The 26,018-nt window shown below is 42.1% G+C and overlaps 1 protein-coding gene across 1 annotated transcript in view; it reads right to left on the bottom strand.

The window, feature by feature from the left end:
* Positions 18,320–26,018, bottom strand: part of CPNE3 (copine 3) — a 48,345-nt gene continuing 40,646 nt past the window's right edge. Inside the window, exons 14-16 of the mRNA XM_018058184.1 lie at positions 25,177–25,310; positions 23,930–24,166; positions 18,320–21,480 (exon numbers count right to left, since the gene is read on the bottom strand). Of these exons, the coding sequence (XP_017913673.1) occupies positions 21,370–21,480; positions 23,930–24,166; positions 25,177–25,310 (482 nt within the window). The 3' untranslated portion in view covers positions 18,320–21,369. The remainder of the gene's footprint in view (positions 21,481–23,929; positions 24,167–25,176; positions 25,311–26,018) is intronic.

Below are 26,018 nucleotides of genomic sequence, written 5' to 3'. Positions count from 1 at the left end.
ATACGTGATGATCTTAAGATAGTCTCTAGCTAGTTCCCCGAGAGATTATAGCCAGGATGAGAGTTTAACTAATGACAGGAAAAGACCTTGACGGCACCCTTGAGAAACCACAGGCAAAATCTCTAGCTTAGTTTCTAGGGCATATCTTAGAGTCTGATCTTCTGCAGTGGCAATAAGATTATTAAGGAAAAAATCCCTATTCTCCCTTGTCATCAGCTTTGTGCAATTGGTATTCTCCTAATGGTACCTAGAAGGTTATTTTTCTTCTGTACTTTCTTGATGATGTTTCTTCCCTCTGTTTTGATTAGGTTGGTCTTGGCTCTGAAATGATTCACTAGGTTTTTCTCTTAATTGTGTGTGCGTGTTAAAGTCTTGCATTGCACGGTTAGTCTTGGTTAAATGTTCTATGTATATGACTATTACCTCTTACTTGGAGAGTATGAGATTTTAATAAAATGTCAAACATCAAGTGATTTTTGTCCAAGCCAGGTTTATAAGTCGGTCAAGTATCAGATCAACCCACCAGGTGGGATTAAAGGAAGCAATCGTTATGAACTCAATGGATATAAAACCCACCTTGCAGAGAAGTCCTCTGAAGAGCGCAGCTGGTCAGCAATACGGACAATAGTGAAACTGAAGGTGTTAGTTGAGTAGACTCTTTCAACCCCATGGACTGTGGCCCCCCAGGTTGCTCTGTCTGTGGGAGTCTCCAGGCAAGAATACTGAAGTGGGCTGCCATTCCCTTATCCTGACCAGGAATCGAACCCAGGTCTCCTGCATTGCAGGCAGATTCTTTACTGTCTGAGCCAAGAGGGAAGCCCAAACCCACAAGCAAAATCACATTGCAGCAACATGTTGGAAAAGCTATGCTGCTGCTAAGTAGTTTCAGTCGTGTCCAACTCTGTGCCACCCCATAGACGGGGGCCCACTGTCTCTGGGATTCTCCAGGCAAGAACACTGGAGTGGGTTGCCATTTCCTTCTCCAATGCATGAAAGTGAAAAGCAAAAGTGAAGTCGCTCAGTCGTGCCCGACTCTTAGTGATCCCATGGACTGCAGCCTACCAGGCTCCTCCGTCCATGGGATTTTCCAGGCGAGAGTACTGGAGTGGGGTGCCGTTGCCTTCTCCTGGAAAAGCTGTACCCTTTACTAAAGACACAAGCTTTAATATTTGCATTCATATCAACTTAAAAGTCTCATCTAGCTCAACAAACTCAAACAGGAGAAATCAGATTGTCCCCATCTTCCAGGAGACTGAAGCGACGTTTCTCAGAAACTTGTAGGCATTTGCTTCAGAAGGTGCCAAATTTGAGCTTCTTGTTTTCAGCTTTAGTAAAAACTGATGAGGTTAGGAAGGCAGACTGTACACATGTCAGATTGACATATCCCTACAATTTCCGGAAACTACATGTACAGCTGTTTACAAAATCTCCGAGTTAATTAAGTGCACTTTAGGAAGTTGTCCTCATGAATCAGCTAGCATTAGCATAATTACCAAAGTCTCATGCTGTGAGGAGGCTAAAAAAGCCAGGCTGCTGTCGGAAGTAATAATACATATAGAATTCCATTCTAATAAATGCCATTACTGTATAACATTAAGTTCGGTATAATAAGGCTATTTCCAAGTCTCAGAAGGTGGTCACTGTAACAGCACTTTGCTGAGAGTGTTTTAATAAATTATATTAGCCAAAAAGCCTACAACACAGACACATTCAGCAAACCATGTATAAATTAATCACTAGAATAAAATGTATCATTTGTTACTCATCATTTTTATATGCAAAAACATTAAGAGTATCACAGAGACATGACAAATTTTACAAAAGGTTGGGTGGTGTTTTTCCAGAGTTAAGCAAACAGAGAGAAATTGTTAAATAGTGCTTATTTGATAAACGGGAGTTTGTTGTGGAGAGTGATTACAAGCACCAGAAAGAAAAGGTAAAAATAGGACCTCTAAAAAGTCTAATAATAGGGAAAAAAATAAATGAGAAAAATCCTGAGCTTATGAATAATATGTTCTCCCCTTAAAGTCTATAACGAAAGTAAAATTAACCTCCATTATGCTCTTCCTCTGTCATTTATTTTCTCTCCCAAACTATCCTTTTTTAGATAATATCTTCATTCTACCAGACTCTCGGACTCAAATCTAAGAATAATTAGCCATTCTTACATTGTTTATATAGTGGACCAAATCCTGTCTCCTTCTTAAATCTTGCTAATTTCCCTTTCCTTTTCAACTTCAATGCTAACCATCCAGTTCATATTTTCTGTTCAATTCAAATAAATAATCACTTTTTACCCACTATCCACTTTAATCACATTATCTTTCTCAGTCCTTCTGCCATGGCTAAAGTCAGGCCTGTCTCAAATACAACTATCTTAGACCATTTGGGCTGCTTTAATAAAAGCACCACATACGGGGTAGCTTATGAACAACACAGTGTATTTCTCACAGGTCTGGAGGCTGGGAAGTGCAGGATCAAAGCCCAACATGGTTCTTAGAAGGCTCATTCTCACTGTGTCTTCACAGGGTTGAATGGGCAAGGGATCCCTCCAGAGTCTCTTTTATGAAGGCACTAATCCTATTCATAGGATTAGTGGACGTGACAAATACTTTCAACACATTAGATCCGAAGAATTATGGACGGAGGTTCATAACATTGTACAGGAGACAGTGATCAAAACCATCCCCAAGAAAAAGAAATGCAAAAAGGCAAAATGGTTGTCTCAGGAGGCCTTACAAACAGTTGAGAAGAGAAGAGAAGCAAAAGGCAAAGGAGAAAAGGAAAGATATACCCATTTGAATGCAGAATTCCAAAGAATAGCAAGGGGAGATAAGAAAGCCTTCCTCAGTGATCAATGCAAAGAAACAGAGGAAAACAATAGAATGGGAAAGACTGGATATCTTCTCAAAGAAATTAGAGATACCAAGGGAACATTTCATGCCAAGATGGGCACAATAAAGGACAGAAATGGTATGGACTTATCAGAAGCAGAAGATATTAAGAAGAGGTGGCAAGAATACACAGAAGAATTACACAAAAAAGACCTTCACGACCCAGATAACCATGACAGTGTGATCACTCACCTGGAGCCAGACATCCTGGAGTGCAAAGTCAGATGGGCCATAGGAAGCATCACTACGAACAAAGCTAGTGGAGGCGATGGAATTCCAGCTGAGCTATTTCAGATCCTGAAAGTTGGTGCTGTGAAAGTGCTGCACTCATTATGCCAGCAAATTTGGAAATCTCAGCAGTGGCCATAGGACTGGAAAAGTCTGTTTTCATTCCAGCCCCAAAGAAGGGCAATGCCAAAGAATGTTCAAACTACCACACAATTACACTCATTTTACATGCTAACAAGGTAATGCTCAAAATCCTCCAAGCTAGGCTTCAACAGTTCATGAACTGAGAACTTCCAGATGTTCAAACTGGATTGAGAAAAGGCAGAGGAACCAGAGATCAAATTGCCAATATCCACTGGATCACAGAAAAAACAAGAGAATTCCAGAAAAACATCTACTTCTGCTTCATTAATTATGGTAAAGCTTTTGACTGTGTGGATCACAACAAACTGTGGGAAGCTGTTAAAGAGATGGGAATACCAGACCACCTTACCTGGTGGAAACCTGTATGCAGGTCAAGAAGCAACAGTTAGAACTGAACATGGAACAGCAAGCTGGTTAAAAGTTGGGAAAGGAGTACGTCAAAGCTGTGTACTGTCACCCTGCTTATTTAAATTATATGCAGAGTACATCATGCAAAATGCCTGGCTGGATGAATCACAAGCTGGAATCAAGATTCCCAGGAGAAATATCAATAACCTCAGATATGCAGATGACACCACCCACATGGCAGAAAGTGAAGAGGAACTAAAGAGCCTCTTGATGAAAGTGAAAGAGGAGAGTGACAAAGTTGCCTTAATACTCAACATTCAAAAAACTAAGATCATGGCATCTGGTCCCATCACTTCTTGGCAAATAGATGGGGAAACAACGACAGACTTTCTTTGGGGGGCTCTAAAATCACTGCAGATGGTGACTGCAGCCCTGAAATTAAAAGATGCTTGCTCCTTGGCAGAAAAGCTATGACAAATCTAGGCAGTGTATTAAAAAGCAGAGGTATTACTCTGCCAACAAAGGTCAGTAGAGTCAAAGCACTCAGCTTTCTTTCTGGTCCAGCTCTCACATCCATACATGACTACTAGAAAAAACACAGCTTTGACTAGACAGACCTTTGTTGGCAAAGTCTCTGCTTTTTAATGTTGGTAATGTCTCTGCTTTTTAATATGCTATCTAGGTTGGTCATAACTTTCCCTCCAAGGAGTAAGCATCTTTTAATTTCATGGCTGCAGTCACCATCTGCAGTGATTTTGGAGCCCCAAAAAACAGTCTGTCACTGTTTCCATTGTTTCCCCATCTATTTCCATGACGTGATGGGACCAGATGCCATGATGTTAGTTTTAGTTTTCTGAATGTTGAGCTTTAAGCCAACTTTTTCACTCTCCTCTTTTACTTTCATCAAGAGGCTTTTTAGCTCCTCCTCACTTTCTGCCATAAGGGTGGTGTCATCTGCATATCTGAGGTTATTGATATTTCTCCCGGCAAACTTGATTCCAGCTTGTGCTTCATCCAGCCCAGCATTGCTCATAACGTACTCTGCATATAAGTTAAATAAGCAGGGCGACCATTTACAGCCTTGAATTACTCCTTTCCTGATTTGGAACCAGTCTATTGTTCCATGTCCAGTTCTAACTGTTGCTTCCTGACATGCATACAGATTTCTCAAAAGGCAGATGGTCTGGTATTCCCATCTCTTGAAGAATTTTCCAGTTTGTTGTGATCCTGTGGCCACTGCTGCCTTTTCCAAATTTGCTGACATATTGAGTGCAGCACTTTCACAGCATCATCTTTTAGTATTTGAAATAACTCAACTGTAATTCCATCACATCCACTAGCTTTGTTCATAGTAATTCTTCCTAAGGCCCACTTGACTTAGCATTCCAGGGTGTCTGGCTCTAAGTGAGTGATCATACCATCGTGATTATCTGGGTCTTAAGGATCTTTTTTGTATAGTTCTTCTGTGTATTCTTGTCACGTCTTCCTAATATCTTCTGCTTCTGTTCAGTGCAGTCCATTTTTGTCCTTTATTGTGCTCATCTTTGAATGAAATGTTCCCTTGGTATCTCTAATTTTCCTGAAGAGATCTCTAGTCTTTCCCATTCTATTGTTTTCCTCTATTTCTTTGCATTGATCACTGAGTAGCCTTAGGAGAAACCAAAAGTTCAGGCATCCTGAGTTTGGACTTCCAGCCTCCAGACTGTGAGAAGATAAATGTCTGTTGTTAAATCCCTATTCTATACTATACTATTCTATATGGCAGCACCAGGAGACTAGCATACTTAGTTTCATGAACTATGGCAGGAGATAGCTGTTGGTTGGAGAAGCAGGAAACAAGAATGAGAAGTATCTCATGGAGATTCAAGAAGCAGACCTGATAAGACAGGTCTGTGGAGGTGTGAAATAACCATACTAGGGGAGCCACAGCTGCAGGTGAATGTGTGGAATGCCCACCTTAAATTATATCAGCTCATTTGTTGGGTACATGGCAAACAGAGTTCCCAGCATCTTAGGTATAGAGAAGAATAGTAGTTGAAAACTGGATTTGTAACTTCTGTGGGGCTTCCCAGGTGGCTCAGTGGTAAAGAATCTGCTTGCCAATGCAGGAGATGCGAGACGCAGGTTTGATCCCTGGATCCAGAAGATGCCTTGGAAGAGGAAACGGCAACCCACTCCAGTATTCTTGTCTGAGAATCCCATGGATAGAGGACCCTGGCGGGCTACCGTCCATGTGGTCACAAAGAGTCGGACATGTCTTAGCAACTGAGCGCGTGCACACACACACACACACACACACACACACACACAATCTCCACAAATGTTGACCACACTTCTTTCAACAAACTCTGATACATTCATTCATTCTATATAAAACCACAGGGCCTTATCATCTCCTAGTTCCTAGCAGACACCAAGCCCACAACCCAATGTTGATAACAATTCCATACTTTGCTTAAACATGTGAAAAATGTGAAGAGAACAGTGAGAAATTGGTTAAAAAACATAGATGAGGGAGACATTTTCCCTTATGAATTTCAAAAAAAATTTTCTGATTAAAAACAAAAAATTTGTATAAGGTGGGGTTGCCCCCACCCCAGGATAGCATAACTAATAGCGTGTGTTCATTAAAAGGTAGCTAAGGGAATGGAAGAAAAGTTATGACCAACCTAGACAGCATATTAAAAAGCAGGAGACATGACTTTGCCAACAAAGGCCCATCTAGTCAAAGCTATGGTTTTTCCAGTCGTCATGTGTGGATATGAGAGGTGGACCATAAAGAAAGCTGAGTGCCAAAGAACTGATGCTTTGGAACTGTGAGAAGACTGTTGAGAGTCCCATGGACAGCAAGGAGATCCAACCAGTCCATCCTAAAGGAAATCAGTCCTGAATGTTCATTGGAAGGACTGATGCTGAAGCTGAAACTCCAGTCCTTTGACCACCTGATGCGAAGAACTGACTCATTGGAAAAGACCTTGATGCTGAGAAAGATTGAGGGCAGGAGGAGAAGGGGATGACAGAAGATGAGATGGTTGGATGGCATCACCAATTCAATGGACATGAGTTTGAGTAAACTCTGGGAGTTGGTGATGGACAGGGAGGCCTGGCGTGCTTCAGTCCATGGGGCCACAAAGAGTCAGACACAACTAAGTGACTGAACTGAAAGTAAATGGAATCCCCAGATGAAGTGTAGTGTTCCTCCACCCAGTGCTGAGACCAGGATCAGACTCTTCAAGTCTACCATTATCACTCTGCCAGGCCTTGGAGTTCCTGTTGAAATTTCTGCTGAAAAATATCTGGCTTTTCAAGGCATGGAGCCCTCCAGGTCTCATTCATTCTTCTATACTCTTTTCATTTCTCTCAGCTGAGAATTCATCAATACCCAGGAAGTGCTCATTCAGGCTTTCTCTTCCTTACCCAGATCCCCTCAAGAAGTAGGATGTGTCTTCTAATATTCTATACTCGATTCCAAGTAACATTAAGTCTCACTGCTGCTGACAAAGGTTTCCAAGTGCTACAGGCATAGAACAGCCCCCAACCTGGTCCCCAAACTCCCCACAGACATGCTGTCTCCTGCCAATTCTCCAGACTCATGCTGCAGCCCTGGTTCCACTTGCTCAGTACTACAGGTCAGCACTGACACATCTCCCTGCAAGACTTTCTTCTTCCACCATCTCCTTGCCTTCACAGTGTGCTCTCCAGGCAATGCAAACTAAATCCAGCATTGCATGCGTGCATGCTAAGTCACTTCAGTTGTGTCCCACTCTTTGCAGCCCTATGGACTGTAGCCCTCCAGGCTCCTCTGTCCATGGGATTCTCCAGGCAAGAATACCGGAGTGGGATGCCATGCCCTCCTCACTAACTTGCCCTTGATCGTTATGAGTACAAAGATTTCCTATGTTAGGATATTGGAAAGGGCTCACCACACTCCACAGAGCATACACACACTTCACAGGGATTTTATTGAAAGGTAATGGATACCATGGAGAAAGAGAAAAGTTGCCCAGGCAAGCACAGGAAAGTCTGCCTAACCTCCCATGAACACACTCCCAGTGTCCTTAGTCCCACAAGGACCTGATCACATCTGTTTTAGGACTGAACTACCCACAACTATGTAAGGAACCTAAGCTTCAGGAGAGTTCAAAGCTGAGGTTCCCAATGGGGATTGTATATTCCTGGAGCCACGTATACGAGGCAGGCTGACTAACCAGTGAGATCACTAGAAAACTTTCAGTGAAAACTGATTCTGGCGGTCACCCATGGAGTTTGGCACTTTAAACTCCACCTTATAAATCCCACCACCCTTTTCTTGATCAAGAGTCAAAACCCAGACATCCGGTGGTCCCCAGAGATAAAAACTGAGCTTTCCCCTGTTTATTCTCTCTTCTACTACTGCTAAGCCATCCATCTCTCTTCTCTGGACCCTTGAGAGCCCATGATCATTAATCATTTGACTAGTTGACAAGCAGTGGTTGACTAACTGGCTAATTGGTGATGCAGAGATATATGAAAGTTCTTTCCCCACCCCCACCAGAATCTTAACCTCAGTAATCAGTCACCAAAGGTGTATGCAAAACGCTGGTTAAAAGGAAGGTATCCTGAAAAGGTCTTCAGAGAAAGAACTAGAAAGTGGGAAGCCCTCAGCAAGCGTTCTACCCTTTATGAACATTACATGGCCAAACACGCAATGTCTTTCTACAAAAGTGAATTTTTTTCCTGTGGGCCCAAGTGTATTCAACAAGCAATTTCCTCTGATTTCTTGAAGTCATCCTCAAGAGTTATTTGCTCAAAATTAATTACAAAAAATACCTCTTACCTTACTTTCACCTGTGGCCTATAAAACTCAGCACAACCTATGAGCTTTCCTCTAGTTTTAAAAAAATGCCTAGCTCCCCTTTGCATTGTTAGACTAGATCAGTTTCCTTTGCTAATTAAAACTTAAGGACTTAAAATAACAATTGTTACTGCAAAAGGGGTAGATACAGAGGAGGGAAGGATTTGGGCCATTTTTGCAATTTATCATCCAGGTAGATTGCCAAAAAAAATACAGAACACCCAGTTAATGACTAATTTTTTAGTATAGGTGTGTCCCATGACATATTTAGGAAATGTCTATACTAAAAAATTATGCTTTGTTTATCTGAAATTCAAATTAAACTTGATGTCAAATTAAACTTGTGTTTTCCAAATCTGGAAACCCTACACACAGACCATGACAAAGATAAATAAAACCTTTATTTAAAATAGAACGAGAACTTTGAACTTGAAATCATTTTTAAAATGTACAGCTATACCACATGTTGTATTAAAATGAGCTAAAATCTCCAAGTACACCCACAGGAGAGGAGTAACTTGGTCCCTCTCCATAGTCTAGGGAACATCTTGGCTTAACTGGTATTAATTAACCCTAAAATAAAATATAACATACTATGTTTCATTTCAGTTATGCATTACATGAAAAATGCCACATAGGATGTTAACAAGAGAAGCATCTATACTTTCTGTAATTTGGACCTATTCTATACTAAAAATAATTATTTTACCTACCTAGGAAGAATTTTTAAAAATCTTCAGAAGATATTAATCATTATGCTGTCCTGAAATTGATTATATCTAATCAGACAAAAGATACTTGAAGTTCATGTTTTAAGCACTTTACCCATATACACTATAGTAAAATTTGATGCTTTCCTCTATGAGTTTTTACAACTGGCAGTATTTTTCCTACTATAACTTTTGTGACTAGAATGGTGACATTGCAAAGGTCAAATAAACATAAATCATTAAGAAATACAAGCTGACATTTCTAGACAATAACTCTCTCAGATGAGGAAATACAAAACACAAAACAAAATCCAGGATCACATCAGATGTGTGTGTGATGGCAAAATCCAAGAAAAAAGATGATACATTGTTTTTCAAACAGGAAGATGATGGACAAGCTTGATAAAAGTAGCATCCACCCAAAGAAGGACTTTTTGAAATAAACAAGTGCATTTCCTGAGATTTCATAGAGCAAAACGGTGGTTAAGTGTGCCATTTTAGGACCATATTTATATTCCAAATTTGACAGGAAACTTTCAAATTTATCTTGTCCTTCAGAAATGGATTAACCACAGATTTCACTAAACTAGGAATGTGAAAGATGAATACTGTTGCAATTTTGTTATGCCATTTGTAAAAGTGAGTAAAAAGATTCAATTATGAAATAAAAGGATTATTACAAGCACATGTTCATTTCCCTGTACCAATAATGGTCCCATCTGACCCTACTTTCTGACTTCAACCCATGGACAATGTCTATTTTTTGGTCAGGCGTCTCTTCTTTACATGATAAAACTCTATGTAACCATCAAATCACAGATGAAATGCCAACCCACCCATGAAGTTCTTCCAGATCTCTCCATTGTTCTAACTGCTACCCAGATTTAGAAGAAAATCTCCCCACTCTAAACTTCAATATTTTCTCATATGAATTAACTTTTACCCCTCTATGTGCTCTAATACGTACCAGATTCATTCATTCTTTTGGTGATTAGTAGGGAGAGCCTAGTTAATGCCAAGTTCTTTTCCAGACAGTGAACAAAATAAGCAAAAATCCCTGATTTCCTGAAACTAACATGTCAGTGGGTGGAAATAACAAGAAAGAAAATAAAACCCAAACAGGGAAAATAAAAGGCCTAGGAATATACATTCCTAAGGGATCAAAAGACCTGTATTCTGAAAACTATAAGATGTTGATGAAAGAAATCAAAGCTGATGCCAATAGATGTTCTTGGATTGGAAGAATCAATACTACCAAAATTACTATACTACCAAGGCAATCTACAGGTTCAAAGCAATCCTGAGGGGGTAGGGGTGGGGTGGGAACAGAGCTGGAGGAATCAGGTTCCCTGACTTCAGACTGTACTACAAAGCTACAGTCATCAATATAGTATGGTTCTGGTACAAAAACAAAAATGTAGATCCATGGAACAGGTCAGAAAGCCCAGAAATAAACCCATGAACCAATGGCAAATTAAACAATGACAAAAGAAGGAAGAATATACAATAGAAAAAAGGTCTCTTCAATAAGTGGTGCTGTGAAAACTGGACAGCTACATATAAGAGAATGAAATTAGAATATTCTCTAACACCATACGCAAAAGCAAACTCGAAATGAATTAAAGATCTAAATGTAAGACAGATACTGGAAAACTCTTAGAGAAAAACATAGGCAAAATAAAAACAAAAATAAACAAATGGGACTTAATTAAACTTAAAAGCTTCTGCAAAGCAAAGAAAATCATTAAACAAAACAGAAAGACAAGACACAGAATGGGAGAAAGTATTTGCAAATGACGTGACTGACAAGGGACTAATCTCCAAAATATACAAACAGCTCTTGCAGTTCAGTATTTAAAAAACAAGCAAACCAATCAAGAAATGGGCAGAAGATCTAAGCAGACATTTATCCAAAGAAGACATACAGATGGCCAAGAGGCACATGAAAAGATTCTCAAATCACAAATTACTAGAGAAATGCAAATCAAAACTTCAAAGAGGTAACAGCTCACACCAGTCAAAATGATTATCACGGAGAGGGTGTGGAGAAAACAAACTCTCCAAACTGTCAGTGGGAATGTAGATCAGTATAGCCACTATGGAGAACAGTAAGGAGGTTCATTAAGAAACTGAAAAAGAACTACCATATGATCCTTCAATCCCTCTCCTGGGCATCCATACAGGGAAAACCACAATTCAAAAAGATACATGCACCCCAGTGTTCATTGCAGCATGGTTTATAATAACCAGGAAATGGAAGCAACCTATATGTCTTTCCACAGAGGAATGGATAAAGAAGATGTGATAGATATATATATATATATATGATAGAATATTACTCAGGAATGAAAAAGAATAAAACAATGCCATTTGTACCAACATAGTTGCAACTAGAGATTATCATACAAAGTGAAATAAATCAGACAGAAAGACAAATATCATATGATATCACTTACACATGGAATCTAAAGAAAATGATACAAAAATGAATTTATTTACAAAACAGACTTACAGGCTTTGAAAACAAACTTATGGTTACCAAAGATGAAAGTTGCATGGAGGAAGGAAACCTGGATAGGAGGAGTTTGGGATTCATATATACACACTACTATATATAAAACAGATAATCAACAAGGACCTTCTGCATAGCACAGGGAACTCTATCTAGTATTCTGTAATAACTTATATGGGAAAAGAATTTATAAAAGAATGAATGTATGCATATGTATCGGAGAAGGCGATAGCACCCCACTCAGTACTCTTGCCTGGAAAATCCCATGGACGGAGGTGCCTGGTGGGCTGCAGTCCATGGGATCGTGAAGAGTCAGACACAACTGAGCAACTTCACTTTCTCTTTTCACTTTCATGCATTGGAGAAGGAAATGGCAATCCACTCCAGTGTTCTTGCCTGGAGAATCCCAGGGACGGGGGAGCCTGGTGGGCTGCTGTCAATGGGGTCGCACAGAATCGGACACGACTGAAGCAACTCAGCAGCAGGATGCATATGTATAACTGAATCTCTTTTCTGTACACCCAAAACTAACACAATATTGTAAATCAACTATAGCCCAATATAAAATAAAAATTAAATTTATGGGGGTGGGGGGAACCTAAGCACAGAAAGGAGACAGAATGTCCTTGGGAAAGAGGTACAATTTTAAATAGGATGGTCAGCAAAGGTCTCACTGACTGATGCTGGAATGAAGATTTGAAAGAGGTGAGGGAGCAGGGCTCACAAGTGACCAGGAAGGGTTCTACAGGAAGGGGAACAGCACGTGCGAAAGCCCTGAGCCAGGAGGATGCCAGGCATACTTAAGTAAGAGCAAGAACGCTCACATGGTGGGGCAGAATGGCCAAGGCAAAGATGAGTAGGAAAGACGTCTACAAAAGGAGGAGGAGGGGTTCATGCCATGGAAGTCACTGAACACTTGGAAGGTTTAGTGGATTGAAGGTACCGATGGAGAATGATTTGTTGGAGTTTTACTACTAGAGTGAGTAAGTTGGAAAGTGGGTTGTTACTAGAAAATGGGGTACCTGAAATTGAGATTAGGGAGGGTGTTGTAATTGATAATGACAAGGTATGAACTTAGGAGTAAGGGCTGAGGTAAGGGGGAGAAAACAATTACTAGGATAAGGGACAGTGTGGTCTGGTCTAAGGATCTGATATTCAGAGCTGGTTGTCTTAAGGAGTAGGAAAAGGTCATCTGAAAACAGAAAGGAGGACTTAGGGGTACACTTCACCTGCTTCCAAGCCCAGGGGTGGATCAGGAAGAGAAAAGAACCATTTGAGAGGGATGCAGAGGAGGTAAGATTCTTAAAGACAGCAAGGTTTCATTAGAATAGAAACATGGAGGAATTGTTCAGAAAATGCAGGTATGAATTGTTCAGAAGATGCAAATGAATGACTCAGTTCCCAAGGACAGAGGCATCTGAGAGAAGATGGGTGTGGTCAGAATATGGGTTCACAGAGAAGCCGTGCGGAGATTAGAGTGAGAGGCATCGAGACCAAGCTGGTGAGGAAGAGCAGGACCCACCCTGCTCTTCAGGTCATGGTTGGCACAATGGGCGCTGGAGGCCAGGAGGGAGGGGCATCTTGCCAGAAGCAGTGTGCAGGGTCCCTTCTGGACCCTTGTCATAGCTTGCCTCCCGAGGAGCAAGCACCTTTTCCCTGCATGGCTGCAGTCACTGTCCCCAGCGATTTTGGAACCCAAGAAAATAATATCCGTCACTGCTGCCCCCTTTCCCCCTTCTGTTTCCCACGAAGTGATGGGACACTTCCTCCTTGGAAGGAAAGCTATGGCAAACATAGTGTATTAAAAAGCAGAGACATCATTTTGCCCGCAAAGGTCCAAATAGTCAAGGCTATGGTTTTTCAGTAGTCAAGTATAGATGCGAGAGTTGGACCATAAAGAAGGCTGAGCACCAAAGAATTGATGGTTTTGAACTGTGGTGCTGGAGAAGACTCTTGAGAGTCCCTTGGACTGCAAGGAGCTCAAACCAGTCAATCTGAAGGAAATCAACCCTGAATATTCATTGAAAGGTCTGTTGCTGAACCTCCAATACTTGGGCGACCTGATGCAAAGAACTGACTCATTGGAAAAGACCCTGATGCTGGGAAAGGTTGAAGGCAAAAGGAAAAGCAGATGACAGAGGATGAGATGGCTGGATGGCATCACCGACTCAATGGACAAGAGTTTGAGTAAACCCCGGGAGTTGGTGATGGACAGGGAGGCCTGGCATGCTGTGGTCCATGGGGTCACAGAATCAGACACTACTGAGCAACTGAACAACTGTACTGTTGACCAAGATGACTGAAGGGATAAGGAACTGCTGGGAGCCAGCATGAGGAGTCCCGCCTGTGGCAAAGGTCATGAGGTTAAGGGGCCCAACAGGCAAAGGTGAGTCGGGCCATAAGGGAGCCTCGCTGTATCTGCTCATGCATCTACCCCCAAAACCAGAGTCTGCCTGCTTAACTGTGTTATGCTTTCCACCTACTCTTCTGACATTAACAGGGGGCTGTCCCCCCACCACCTTTTTCTGGGAAAAGTTAATTTAGAGCTTTTAGATAATAAGTCTCCTGGGCATAATAAGAGTGTTTCAATCCAAAAACCGCTCTGATGGCTTTCTAGCCTGCCTGCTGGACTCTTACAGCTGCGCATGTGATTGTTTGTGGCCTCCTGACCGCGAGAGGCACAGGAGGCTTAAAACATCCTAGGAATGTAGGGGCTTCCAAGGAGTCAAAGCTATTTAGAATAGGACTGATTAAGGGTTTCTTTTGTTGAGCCAATACTTGCTGCCAAATTTTCATATATTTTATTTGTAGATATAGTTGGTATATAGAAAAAAACAAGTAGTAGCCCTGGCATTAGCAACATTAGATCTTTGAGTTAAGTACTTTCTTTGTTATAACCCACTGCACCTTTGTTCTACAGGAATGTAACTTTATTTAGTACTTTGAGGATAATGCAGATTAAAGAAAAAATACTTCAAGGGAAAAAGAGTTTTCTGGTTGATAGACATTTATCTAGGAAAAGAGCCATAAAAATGTTAACAGGCCCCCTGGCCAGAAGATGATGTAAAACCACCTAAGACCTTTTGTATACAGGAAGGTATGCAAAAAGAAAGTCTGGTCTCAATAAGGGTCAGGACTGCTGTCCCTGCATAACTCTGCATATTCCATTATTTCTTTACGTACAACTTGGGGTATATAAGCTGCTTTTGAAAATAAAGTTATGGGTCTGGCACCAATGCTTGGCTCCCCCATGTCATTCTTTTCTCTCTTTTCTGGCTGAATTCCCATCTGGAGCGTGGAGGCTCACTGTGTCTACTTATTTGCCCTGGCTTCTAAGACCCACGTGAGAGGGAGCCCAAGGCGGGGCACTCTCTGCTATTCAAGCGGGTGCTCGTGGCCTACGTAGACGGTGCAAACTCCTTGTCTCGGAGTTTTATTGGTTCTCCACGTAAACTAAGTTATTCAGCCTCTTTTCCCCACTAATTTTCCTATTACACTATTCTTTCCTAATCTCTCTTTATATTTCTAAATAAATAAGGCTCTTCTCGCCGACTCTGTCCCCACTTCGAATTCCCTGGATCCACCGGGGCTGGACCCCGGCAAGTAAGGAACGGTATGGGCGGGAGTCTGTCGGTGCCTCTGCAGGTCACCGAGGTCCCTGTGCATCATGCAGAGGATGTTTGTAGAGACCATCAAAGGGCCCTGTGCCTCCGAGCTGGAGGGCTCCTCTCCGAGCCCAGGCAGCAGCTGTCGCAGGTTGCAGGCAAGCAGGCATACCACACCACGCACAGGGTCCCGCGCTTTGCAGGCTGCACCGTATCCATGAGGTCCACAGGAGAAGACCCACTCCTACAGTGAGCTGCTGCGCGGCCACCTGGTCAAACGCTGTACCCATGCACCCGCAGGGACAGGCTCTTCATCAGCTGCTAGGACTTGAAGGAGCCCGGACTCCATGGCCCGGGAGCAAGGTTTCCTGCTGCCCCGCCCCCAGCGACCCCACAGCCTGAGACCAAGAAATAAACTGTGTGGAAACTGAGTGGGAGGGGGGGGAATAGGTAAAGTCTCACAAAAAGCCTGCCTCACCTTACTCCTTTCTTGTTTCAGCATCATGTACTGTCTCGTTTCTCATATTAGATCATAAACTGTTTCAGGTTACCAAGAAATTTTATTCACTTGACTTCACCTGTTGATTGCTAGTACTAAATGATTTGGGCTTCCCTGACAAGGCTATGGTTTTTCCTGTGGTCATGTATGGATGTGAGAGTTGGACTGTGAAGAAGGCTGAGCACTGAAGAATTGATGCTTTTGAACTGTGGTGTTGGAGAAAACTCTTGAGAGTCCCTTGGACTGCAAGGAGATCCAACCAGTCCATTCTGAAGGAGATCAGCCCTGGGATTTCTTTGGAAGGAATGATGCTAAAGCCGAAACTCCAGTACTTTGGCCACCTCATGGGAAGAGTTGACTCATTGGAAAAGACTGATGCTGGGAGGGATTGGGGGCAGGAGGAGAAGGGGATGACCGAAGATGAGATGGCTGGATGGCATCACGGACTCAATGGACATGAGTCTGAGTGAACTCCGGGAATTGGTGATGGACAGGGAGGCCTGGCATGCTGCGATTCATGGGGTCGCAAAGAGTTGGACACAACTGAGCGACTGAACTGAACTGAACTGACAGCTCAGTTGGTAAAATCCGCCTGCAATGCAGGAGTCCCCGGTTTGATTCCTGGGTTGGGAAGATCCCCTGGAGAAGGGAAAGGCTACCCACCCCAGTATTCTTGGGCTTCTTTGGTGGTTTAGCTGGTAAAGAATCTGCCTGCCCTGCGGGAGACCTGGCTTCAATCCCTGGGTTGAGAAAATCCCCTGGAGAAGAGAAAGGCTACCCACTCCAATATTCTGGACTTTCTAGACTGGAGAATTCTATGGACAGTATAGTTCATGGGATCCCAAAGAGTCAGACATGACTTAGCAAGTTTCACTAAACTATTCAATATTTATTCAAAAACAAACAAATACTTTTTACTGGCTGGAAGACGTGGCTGAAGACTAATCCTATCGCATTCGGTCTTCTCTCTGAGAACTCTCTGGATCTTCCCAACCCGAGATTCTTGTGTCCAGTCCTAGACGACCAAGCGCCGCTGTGAAACCTGGCTGTGAGTTTATGAAAAAATCAAAGATACTAGGGCTCTCATTTACCTATTGTAAGAGGTCACAATTCTGCTTATAATATTTGCTTCCTGATCATTTCCTTTTAGAGAGAAGAAGATCAATAGCCAAGACAAAGTATAATTCTTCAAGGACACTGCAACCTCTTGAGAGTATTCTGGAGAAGTTGGCCAAACAGCTGTGTGCTCAGTCACTCAGTCCTGTCCTGCTCTTTGCGGCCCCGTAGACTGTGGCCCACCAGGCTCCTCTGTCCATGGGATTCTCCAAGCAAGAATCCTGGAACAGGTTGCCATTTCCTCCCCCAAGGGGTCTGCTGGACCTTGGGACTGAACCTGCATCTCCTGCATTGGCAGGCAGATTCCTTCACCACTGAGCCACCTTGGAACGCTCAATGACAAATGTCGAGGGTGTTGGTCTTGCTACAAGGGTGACAGATGAGAGGCTTTGGCAGTGCTGGGACCCTATGCATTATCAGGCGTGAGTCAGCACTGGAGCCATGAAGGAACTGACATGGGGCTAATCAATAGACGATCCAGTGTGGAGGCAGGGCTGTGGCAGGAAAAGTGTAGAATTCAGAAACTGACCTAGAATCAGAACTTGGCAAGTGGGTAACCAAACAGCAGAGTCTTTGCCATAAGGCGACCACCACCTACTCCCTCATCAGGCCTTCACCAAGACCACTGTGGCCACAGCAACTCTGGCAATGGGGTCCCTCCTATCTGCCCTAATGTAGGCCCTTCCATTTTTCAAAAACCCGACTCGGATCACATCAGAGCTGCTAAGTCCATTCGGTGGCATCCCATTCCTTTTAGCCTAAGCAGGGGCGCCCTTGAATGCCCCCGGGGCCTGGACAGGATGCAAAGCCACCTGCCACCCTGTCTCCTCTCTCCCCTCTTCTCTCACACTCTCCCTCTCACACTTTGTATTCCAGCAAACTTAAATTCTTCCCATTCCCCAAACATTCAACCCCATAGTTGCTGTTGATACGACACCTTCATAAATGCTCTGAACGTTCGGCATCCAGTGAAGGCCAGGTCTCAACCTGAACGGGGTGCACATCCTGGGAAAGGTGCTCCTCGACAGCTAGATGGGTCAGGTCTCCCCCGACGGGGTTCGGCCACACTGATCTCATGTCTCTACAATTACTCACTCAATCTTTTCTCTCTCTTCCAGTCCATTATTTCCACGAAGGTGGCAACTTTGGCTACCAAGGTCACCACTGTTCCCCCAAGACCTTACCCCATGACTGCAACATGATAGAAGCAACTTAAAAAAAAAGTTAGATGAATATACTGTCCTGCCTAACACAACCAATAAAATATGAGTGCCATAATTCTCATGTGAGCACTCTAGTTAAGCTGAGAACCTTTCCCTTACTGTACCCTGAAAAATACCTTGAATATATCTAATATCTTTAAGTGATTACATCCCATAAAAGCATAAACCCCCCAAACTGTTTAATTCAGAAAAACACAGAATACAGGCTGATTAAAGCACTAACTTTATTTCTAACTTTTCGACCAATATCATTTGAAGAAAGAACAAAAATAAAAACAAGGTACTATTGTAACACATCAAGAAATGACTTTATCCAAATGGAAGATATACTTAACATCAATTCATATATTAGTAACTTACACACTTATTATCAAATATGACATAAAACCAAGAAATAGTCTCTCGAAATCTCAACCAAGCTTCTGGTTTACCATACGTGTCACTTCCATGACTAGCAACCACACATATAAAGAGACTAGGAGAAATCTTATTGGAGATGATTTTCCAGAAAATTTACACAATAAGGCAAAGTATGTTAAATAAGGCATGGGCAACAAGGGGGCCCTGAATTTACTCTGGAAAGGCTGCCTAAGGCACTACTGAAGTAGACAGCTGTAAATCCCTGATCTGACTTTAAATTTTTCTGATCTCAAAATTTTCATTTTCAAGCACAAGGTGACATGACCATGCTAATTGCTATTCTCTCAGTACAGGCAGACGTGAGAAATATCACATCCATCCAAGGCACTGTCACCCTCGTATATCTATGTGATGTATCTGTTTGTATGAGGTGTGAAAGTCAACCTGGCTATTTTTTCTTTAAATGCATTTTAAGGACTAATGGCACTTGAATGAATGGTGGCACTAAAGGGAAAAGGGCTATTTTAATATAAAACAATACTAAACCAGCCTGTGATGACGCAAAATGTTGAAGCTATAAGAATTTTATAAATGATAATTTAGAAATTATATATCCTTTTATTCAAAACTGCAAAAAGGTATCAGTTCCCCTAATCTACTGGAATCACAGGTCTTATGAATAATAGCACTTACTGATGAATCCAATAAAAAATGCATAATATAAAATTAATCTTCAAAAGGGAACAATTCTGGTTAAAATCAGAGTATAAAATTATGAAGACCAAATCAATGACAGTGGTGACTGGACACTGATTTGGCCGATGAAACGATGAATGCTTCTGACCAGCGGTCCCCAGGTGCCCTGTGCAGGCAGCCCCAGTGCCGCCAGGATGGGGTTCAGGTGAGCCCTGGACCCCGCCCCAGCGTCACACAAGAACCTCTACTTCTGTCTTGCAGTATACCAAGATCACATGCAAATCATTTCTTTTAAAGGCCATGTATGTTTAAAAAAGAAAATTCTGAAAACCAAAGCAAAATAGACATGCTGTTCCCCAGCACACAAAGAGAACTGAAAGCAGGACATCTTAGACACAAAGGCTGCAAACTCCTGAAGAATCAGCAGTTTATTCCTCTCCTGACTGCCATCGAGATGACTTGTCATCTCATGAGTCATACTATAGGGTAACAGACGACTAGTTAATAAGTACCTTCAGGTTAACAATGCACATCCAGAGGCCAGCTGGCTGAGTGGGAAAGTGTTAACCACTCGCCGGGGGCGGGCACCCAAGATGGTCAGCAGACGCCCTCTCAGCCTGACCTGGGCAATGAGCGGCTTCCGAGAAGCCAAAAGCTGTTCATGGCTGAGGGCTCGCTTCCTTCAAATATTTCAGGGGACAAAGGACCCGCGCAGCGGCGCATTTTCAGTAAGCCTGGAAGGCACGTCAGCACAGCACAGCATGCATCCACTTAGGGATCTGTGACCGACATGCAGTCCTCAGTAACCAGATGTTACTTCATGACCGCCAGCACACAGACATGCATAGTACCTGGCACACAGATCCTCAGTAAAACCTTAATCTATTCTGAAAAGGTAATGTTTGCTAAGGATTATATTCCAAAGTGTAAACATCAGGAAAAAAAAAATACTAAAAAAAAAAAAAAAAAGCATGGAAAGTCCACTCTATCCTATGCAGCAGTTGGATTTTTTTTTTTTTAAGTTACAATAGGTTTTTACTTAATACCATACATTCTGGGCTTAGGAAGCAGCATGTTATTAAAATGTAAAATAGGATTTTGATTAATAACCATTATCATGAGTTTTAAAAAATCAGAGTAAAAAATCACTTTAACAAAAAAAGGAGAAAATATCTAAGTGAATCTATATAAATGTAGAAATCAATGTATGCGACCTTTGCAAGGAAAATATAAAGCTTGCCTTTTTTAATAAGTAAAGTCTTTCATTAACTAACAGAAAGTGGAATTCCGAATTTCCCCTTATATGTTTGGTCCTTATAGTTTTCCTGGACAAACCCAGTCCTACCCATTTTAACAAACTCCAGTTGAAATCATCTAACAATGCTGAGTCTAAGACAAGCTATCATTAATGCACATACAGAATCCCAAGTGTCACGTACAATCAATGAAAAGGTCAAATCTGACCATGTTTACAGTATTAAATAGTGAAAATGAAAGATCTAGGAAGGCAAATAAAATGGCTTACAGGAAGCTCCTTTTACTTGTTGATTTTACAGCTTTAAGAACTGAATATGTATGTGTCTTCCTTTCTAATTTGGGACCTTTCATGAAGTCTTATGAAGATGCATTCTGTTTTGAACTGTGCATGTCTAAGTTGCAGCCAAACTCAAGCGCAAGTGAAGGTAGTTTTATCCCACAGAAAAGCACAAAATATCGTTCTAGATACAAATGCAGTATCATCTAATTTAAGAAACTCTGGTCATCTCGTGTGGACATCGGCTTCTAAGACATACATCGCCTAGAGCAAAGCGCAGCAACCTGCAAATCGCATCATTCCAACAATTTCCCATTCTTTCTATTGACAAACATTCAAAAATAGCATTTTCATCATATGAAAGTAAGCAACCACAAGAACGTGTCCTTTTCTCACACTGGTTTCTAATCCAAACGGCCTCACCACAATTACTGTAAATCACTGGCAATCACTGAGTTGATTGGGCAAAGACTAAGTTAGCACTTTCCTCCAAAAAAAGTATAAAAAGAATGCTTTAAATAGACATACTCCATAGAGCTAGGTTTGCATCGTAAATCGTAGGGTTTGTGAGAAGGGTGTAAAATGACAGATTCACGATTTGGGATGAAGAGAAATCTGTTGCTCCACACAGCGCAAAGAATTCTGCTCGGACGACCGGAGCTCCTCTCATTTCGTAGCCGGGTTCTTGGGAGGAAGGAGTTTGTATGTGTTGAAGTAGCCCACCACCTGCTGGGGGACCTCTGCCAAGACGCTCTGAGCAAGTGCTTCTTTTGGAGCCTGTGAACAGACAAAATCAAAGCAATTTTATTAGCAACCAAGTTTTTAACTGGGATTTTGATCAAAGACTAAGAATTCCTCACCCACCAGGAAAAAGCAGTTAATTTCCAATTTCTAGACTTGTATCTTGTCTCGAGAATAGGCCGCAAAAACACAACAAACCGTTACTCAGGAATGCTTTAGTATGCTCACGTTTAACAAGCCTTTTTTGGTGCCTGCATTTTGGCATTTAATGGTGTTGGTTCTTTTGCTTTTCAACTTTTAAATGTGGATCTTTCATTCTCTGGGTAGTCATTTTTTTTAACTTCTTAATTTGAAATAATTACAAACAGTGCAGAGAGGTCCCATGTACCCATTACCCAGTTTCCTCCAAAGGTAGCCTCTTATATAACTACAGTACAATAACAAAACTGGAACGGTTCCCAGAGCTTATTCAGATTTCACCAGTTTCACATGTGCTCATGTGTGTGTGTGTGCGTGCGCCTATGTGTATACAGTCACATGTGACTTTATCATGGGGGTATGTCTGTATAGGGAGAAGGCAAGGGACCCCACTCCAGTACTCTTGCCTGGAAAGTCCCATGGACAGAGGAGCCTGGTAGGCTGCAGTCCGTGGGGTCGCTAAGAGTCGGACACGACTTCACTTTCACTTTTCACTTTCCTGCACTGGAGAAAGAAATGGCAACCCACTCCAGTGTTCTTGCCTGGAGAATCCCAGGGATGGGGGAACCTGGTGGGCTGCAGTCCATGGGGTCGCTAAGAGTCGGACACGACTGAGTGACTTCACTTTCACTTTTCACTTTCCTGCACTGGAGAAAGGAATGGCAACCCACTCCAGCGTTCTTGCCTGGAGAATCCCAGGGACGGGGGAGCCTGGTGGGCTGCCGTCTATGGGGTCGCACAGAGTCGGACACGACTGAAGCGACTCAGCAGCAGCAGCATATCTGTATAACCACCATCACAATCAACATACAGAACAGTTTCACCATCACGAAGATCCCTAACACTGCCACCTTTTTTAATATACACCCACCTCATTCCCCTCCACCCACTCCCACTCATACGCTGGCTGGTGGGAATGTAAAGCTATGACGTAATTTTACATAATTATGTAAATGACACGATTTACATTATATGATATTTTTGTCATATTCAGATTTCACCAGTCTGTGTGTACACAGTTATATGTCATTTTATCATCAGGGTCTATCAGTATAACCACCATCACAATCAAGATAGAGAACAGCTTCATTATCACAAAGATCCCTGACATTGCCACCTTCTGCATACACACCCGCCTCGTTCCCCTCCATCCATTCCCATGCACACCACGGCTGGTGGGCGTGTGAAAGGACATAATTATGCCAGAAAAGTTTAGAAGTTTCTTTAATGACTAAAATGCAACAATCATACAACTCAGCAACTGAACTTATGGGTATTTATCCCAGAAAAATAAAAACTTATGCGCCCACAACAACCTGTACATGAATGTTTATAGCAGCTTTGTGTTTGACAGATGATGACTGGAAACAACTCAAGATGTCCTTTAATGGGTGAATGGTTAAACTGGTATACCCATACCACAGAGTACTACTCAGCAATAAAAAAGGAATATATTCAACAACTGCAAAGAGTCTTAAGAGAATTAAGCTGAGTGAAACAATGCCAATGTTGAGGTTATATACTATGTGATTTCATTTATATAACATTCTTGAAATGGCAAAAACATAGAAATAAAGCCAGACTGGTGGTTGCCAGGGGTTAAGGAGGGAGTGAAGGTGGCTGGGAAGTGGTGTGATTGTAAAAGGGCTACATGAGGAAGCCTGCTGTGATGGACCTTGATTGTATCAACGTCAATATCCTGGCTATGATTCTGGACCACAGTTTTACAAGATGCTACACTAGAGTAATCTGGGTAAAACAATCTCCTCAGAGGTTTTTCATCAAATCAACTTCTAGTTTGGTAAATTCATCATATACTTACATAGTTTTTCTCTTGTTACATTTGTAAAGATAAAATATATTTTAAAACAGCAGTCACAACAACATCATTTTAAATACTTTATCATAAGGACTATAAGAGGCACACAAGAATACAATCTGAAAAAAAAAAAAAGCCAAATCTAATCAAGGTTCTTCAAATGGAAAATTCACACACTCTACTAGGTCAGTGTTGAAGAATCTGCAGGAGACCTGGGTTTGATCCCTGGGTCAGGAAGATCCTCTGGAGGAGGAAAAGGCAACCCACTCCAGTCTTGTTGCCTGAAGAATCTCATGGACAGAAAAGCCTGGTGAGCTGCAGACCACGGGGCTGCCAAGAGTGAGACACAACTCAGCATATATGCATGGCGACTCCAGACATCTACTCTTAACTGCCCGGCTATGAACAGGCAGAGTCTCTGTTCAAAAGCCTTGGACCACGTGAGGGGCAGGGAGGCGTGGTACTCACGTTCTGGAACTGCCTGAAAGGCACAAACTGGACAATATCCCTGACGGCTACTTCGCCGGTTGGGGAGCGGAGGCTTCCGCCATCACCATCTAGGAACTCCATGGCGCCAAAGTCCGCGCCTCCAACCCCAACAATGATGATGGACATAGGCAGCTTGGCAGCGTTAACAATCGCCTGTCTGGTCTCATTGAGGTCTGTGATCACGCCATCGGTAATGATCAAGAGCACAAAATATTGCTGCCAAAAAAAGACAATAATGTCCGCTGAGCAAGCTGAGCTCCCCAAGAATAAAAGCAACCGTTAATGACATCTCCCGCCTGATGAGTCATTTCGTCGCTCATTTTCCTTGTCAGTCTCTACCCAGGATACCATCTATATGAAATCTTGTAAGATTCTCTGATGACAAGGAAATTAACAATAAAAAAACTGTAGGTTAATTAAAGGTGCAACAGACCACAGAAGAAGGTTGGCAAAAATGCACAGAAGCAAGATGAAAGCTAGCACAGAAACATTTTGATTGAACTGGAGGATTGCATATGTCAAAGTACCTGTCAAGGGAGCGACTGGCAACAACTACATTCTTAAAAGATCAAATATGGAAGTAGAATTGTTTATCAAGCTAAAATACACTTTTGAATAAATGGATATGGTTCAGGGAGGGGCAGAGGGGAATCTCTCTCTCAATCCTTCCATCTCTGCTAAATCATTTTAGAGAGTGATAAAATGTGACATAAAGTTGTGACTCCATCTTTTGGGTCATTTACGTCTGGAATGGAAAGAAGAATTATAATAGTAGCTATTATGTGCTGAGTGTTTATGGTTTATCTCCTCACACTCTTTCAATAACTGTATGAGGCAGTTATCCCTGCCTTATTTCTGAAGATACTGAAGCTGAATGAGGTTCGTTCTCCAGGGTCGAACAGGCATTTTGCAACAGCAACTGAAGTGGTAAGTTTCCTCAAGCCTTAACTTGCTAAATCTACTCAAAAAAAATTTTTTTTTCAGAACCTACCCAGGAAAATTATTTCAAAAGATAGAGAACAAACTCATTAAGTATAAAGGTTGTTTTGCTGTTCTCTTGTTTTTAATGCTCACCAATTTAACAGATGTTACTCCCAACCCAAGGAGGACACATCATTGCTTCATGCCCTGTGTTTGCCTCTCGACAGACCAAATAAACAGGAAGATGGCACTGGGAGCAACTACCAGCCCACGTCCTCCCTGCCCCCTGGCAACAGCACACTCACAGAAGCTGTCCGTTGCTGTGTGGCTGCAGCAGCAAACCTGGCCACGTGATTTATGATTGGAGAAAAATTAGTCGGTCCATAGAGTCTTATCTGAGGAAGGCAGGCCCGATATGCCTCTATAATGCCTTGGACTCCTAGATTTTAAAAAAAAAGCAGGATTAAAAATTCTCAAGCACAATTTATTTGTCTATTATTCACCATAGTGGCTGGTTTAATTTATATACTAACATACAGTGCTTTAAAGAGTCAAAAGTTCCATATTTAGGAGCTCTCTAAGGTATATATTACAAAGCTCCATAGCGATGCTCCATCACACACAGAAAAACCTATAAACTTTACTCTCCCCCAGTAGAAGGCATTTGCTTTCACCTCAGCCAAATTATTCATTAGTCTTCAGTAGGGTTGTTACACTGTTTAATTTTGATATGTTTTGAGAATGAGACTCTGATGGAAAAAGAACCATGCAAAAGATGCTGCAAAATACCACTGAGGCCAAGTTAAGAAATAGTAACTGATAAAAATGGGAACCTCTGCATATATGACCAGAGGTTCTAAAAAAATGTCAGATAGCTATAAACTTAATGCCAATTCTAGCCAAGGGTTTATTCGATAACTTACAGATTAAGCATGGTATAGTAGACTGTACTAATTGCAAGTATTCACTTCCGGGTTGTTTATCACATTTTGCTGCAGAAACACGAGCGTGTGTTTGTGGGCTGCAGCTTAGGCCTGCGACGTAGCTTCACCCAATGCAAGTGAACAGACACGACAGCCAAGTCTAAGCAGATGTTTCAAGAATCGCTGCCGGTTTTTGCCAGCTCTCTTGCTTCCCCCCCCCCACC

The sequence above is a fragment of the Capra hircus genome, chromosome 14, assembly GCF_001704415.2.
Source record: "Capra hircus breed San Clemente chromosome 14, ASM170441v1, whole genome shotgun sequence".
Lineage (NCBI taxonomy): Eukaryota > Metazoa > Chordata > Mammalia > Artiodactyla > Bovidae > Capra > Capra hircus.
The sequence above is the reverse complement of the archived record's forward strand: the minus strand, read 5'-3'. Positions and strand labels throughout refer to the sequence as shown.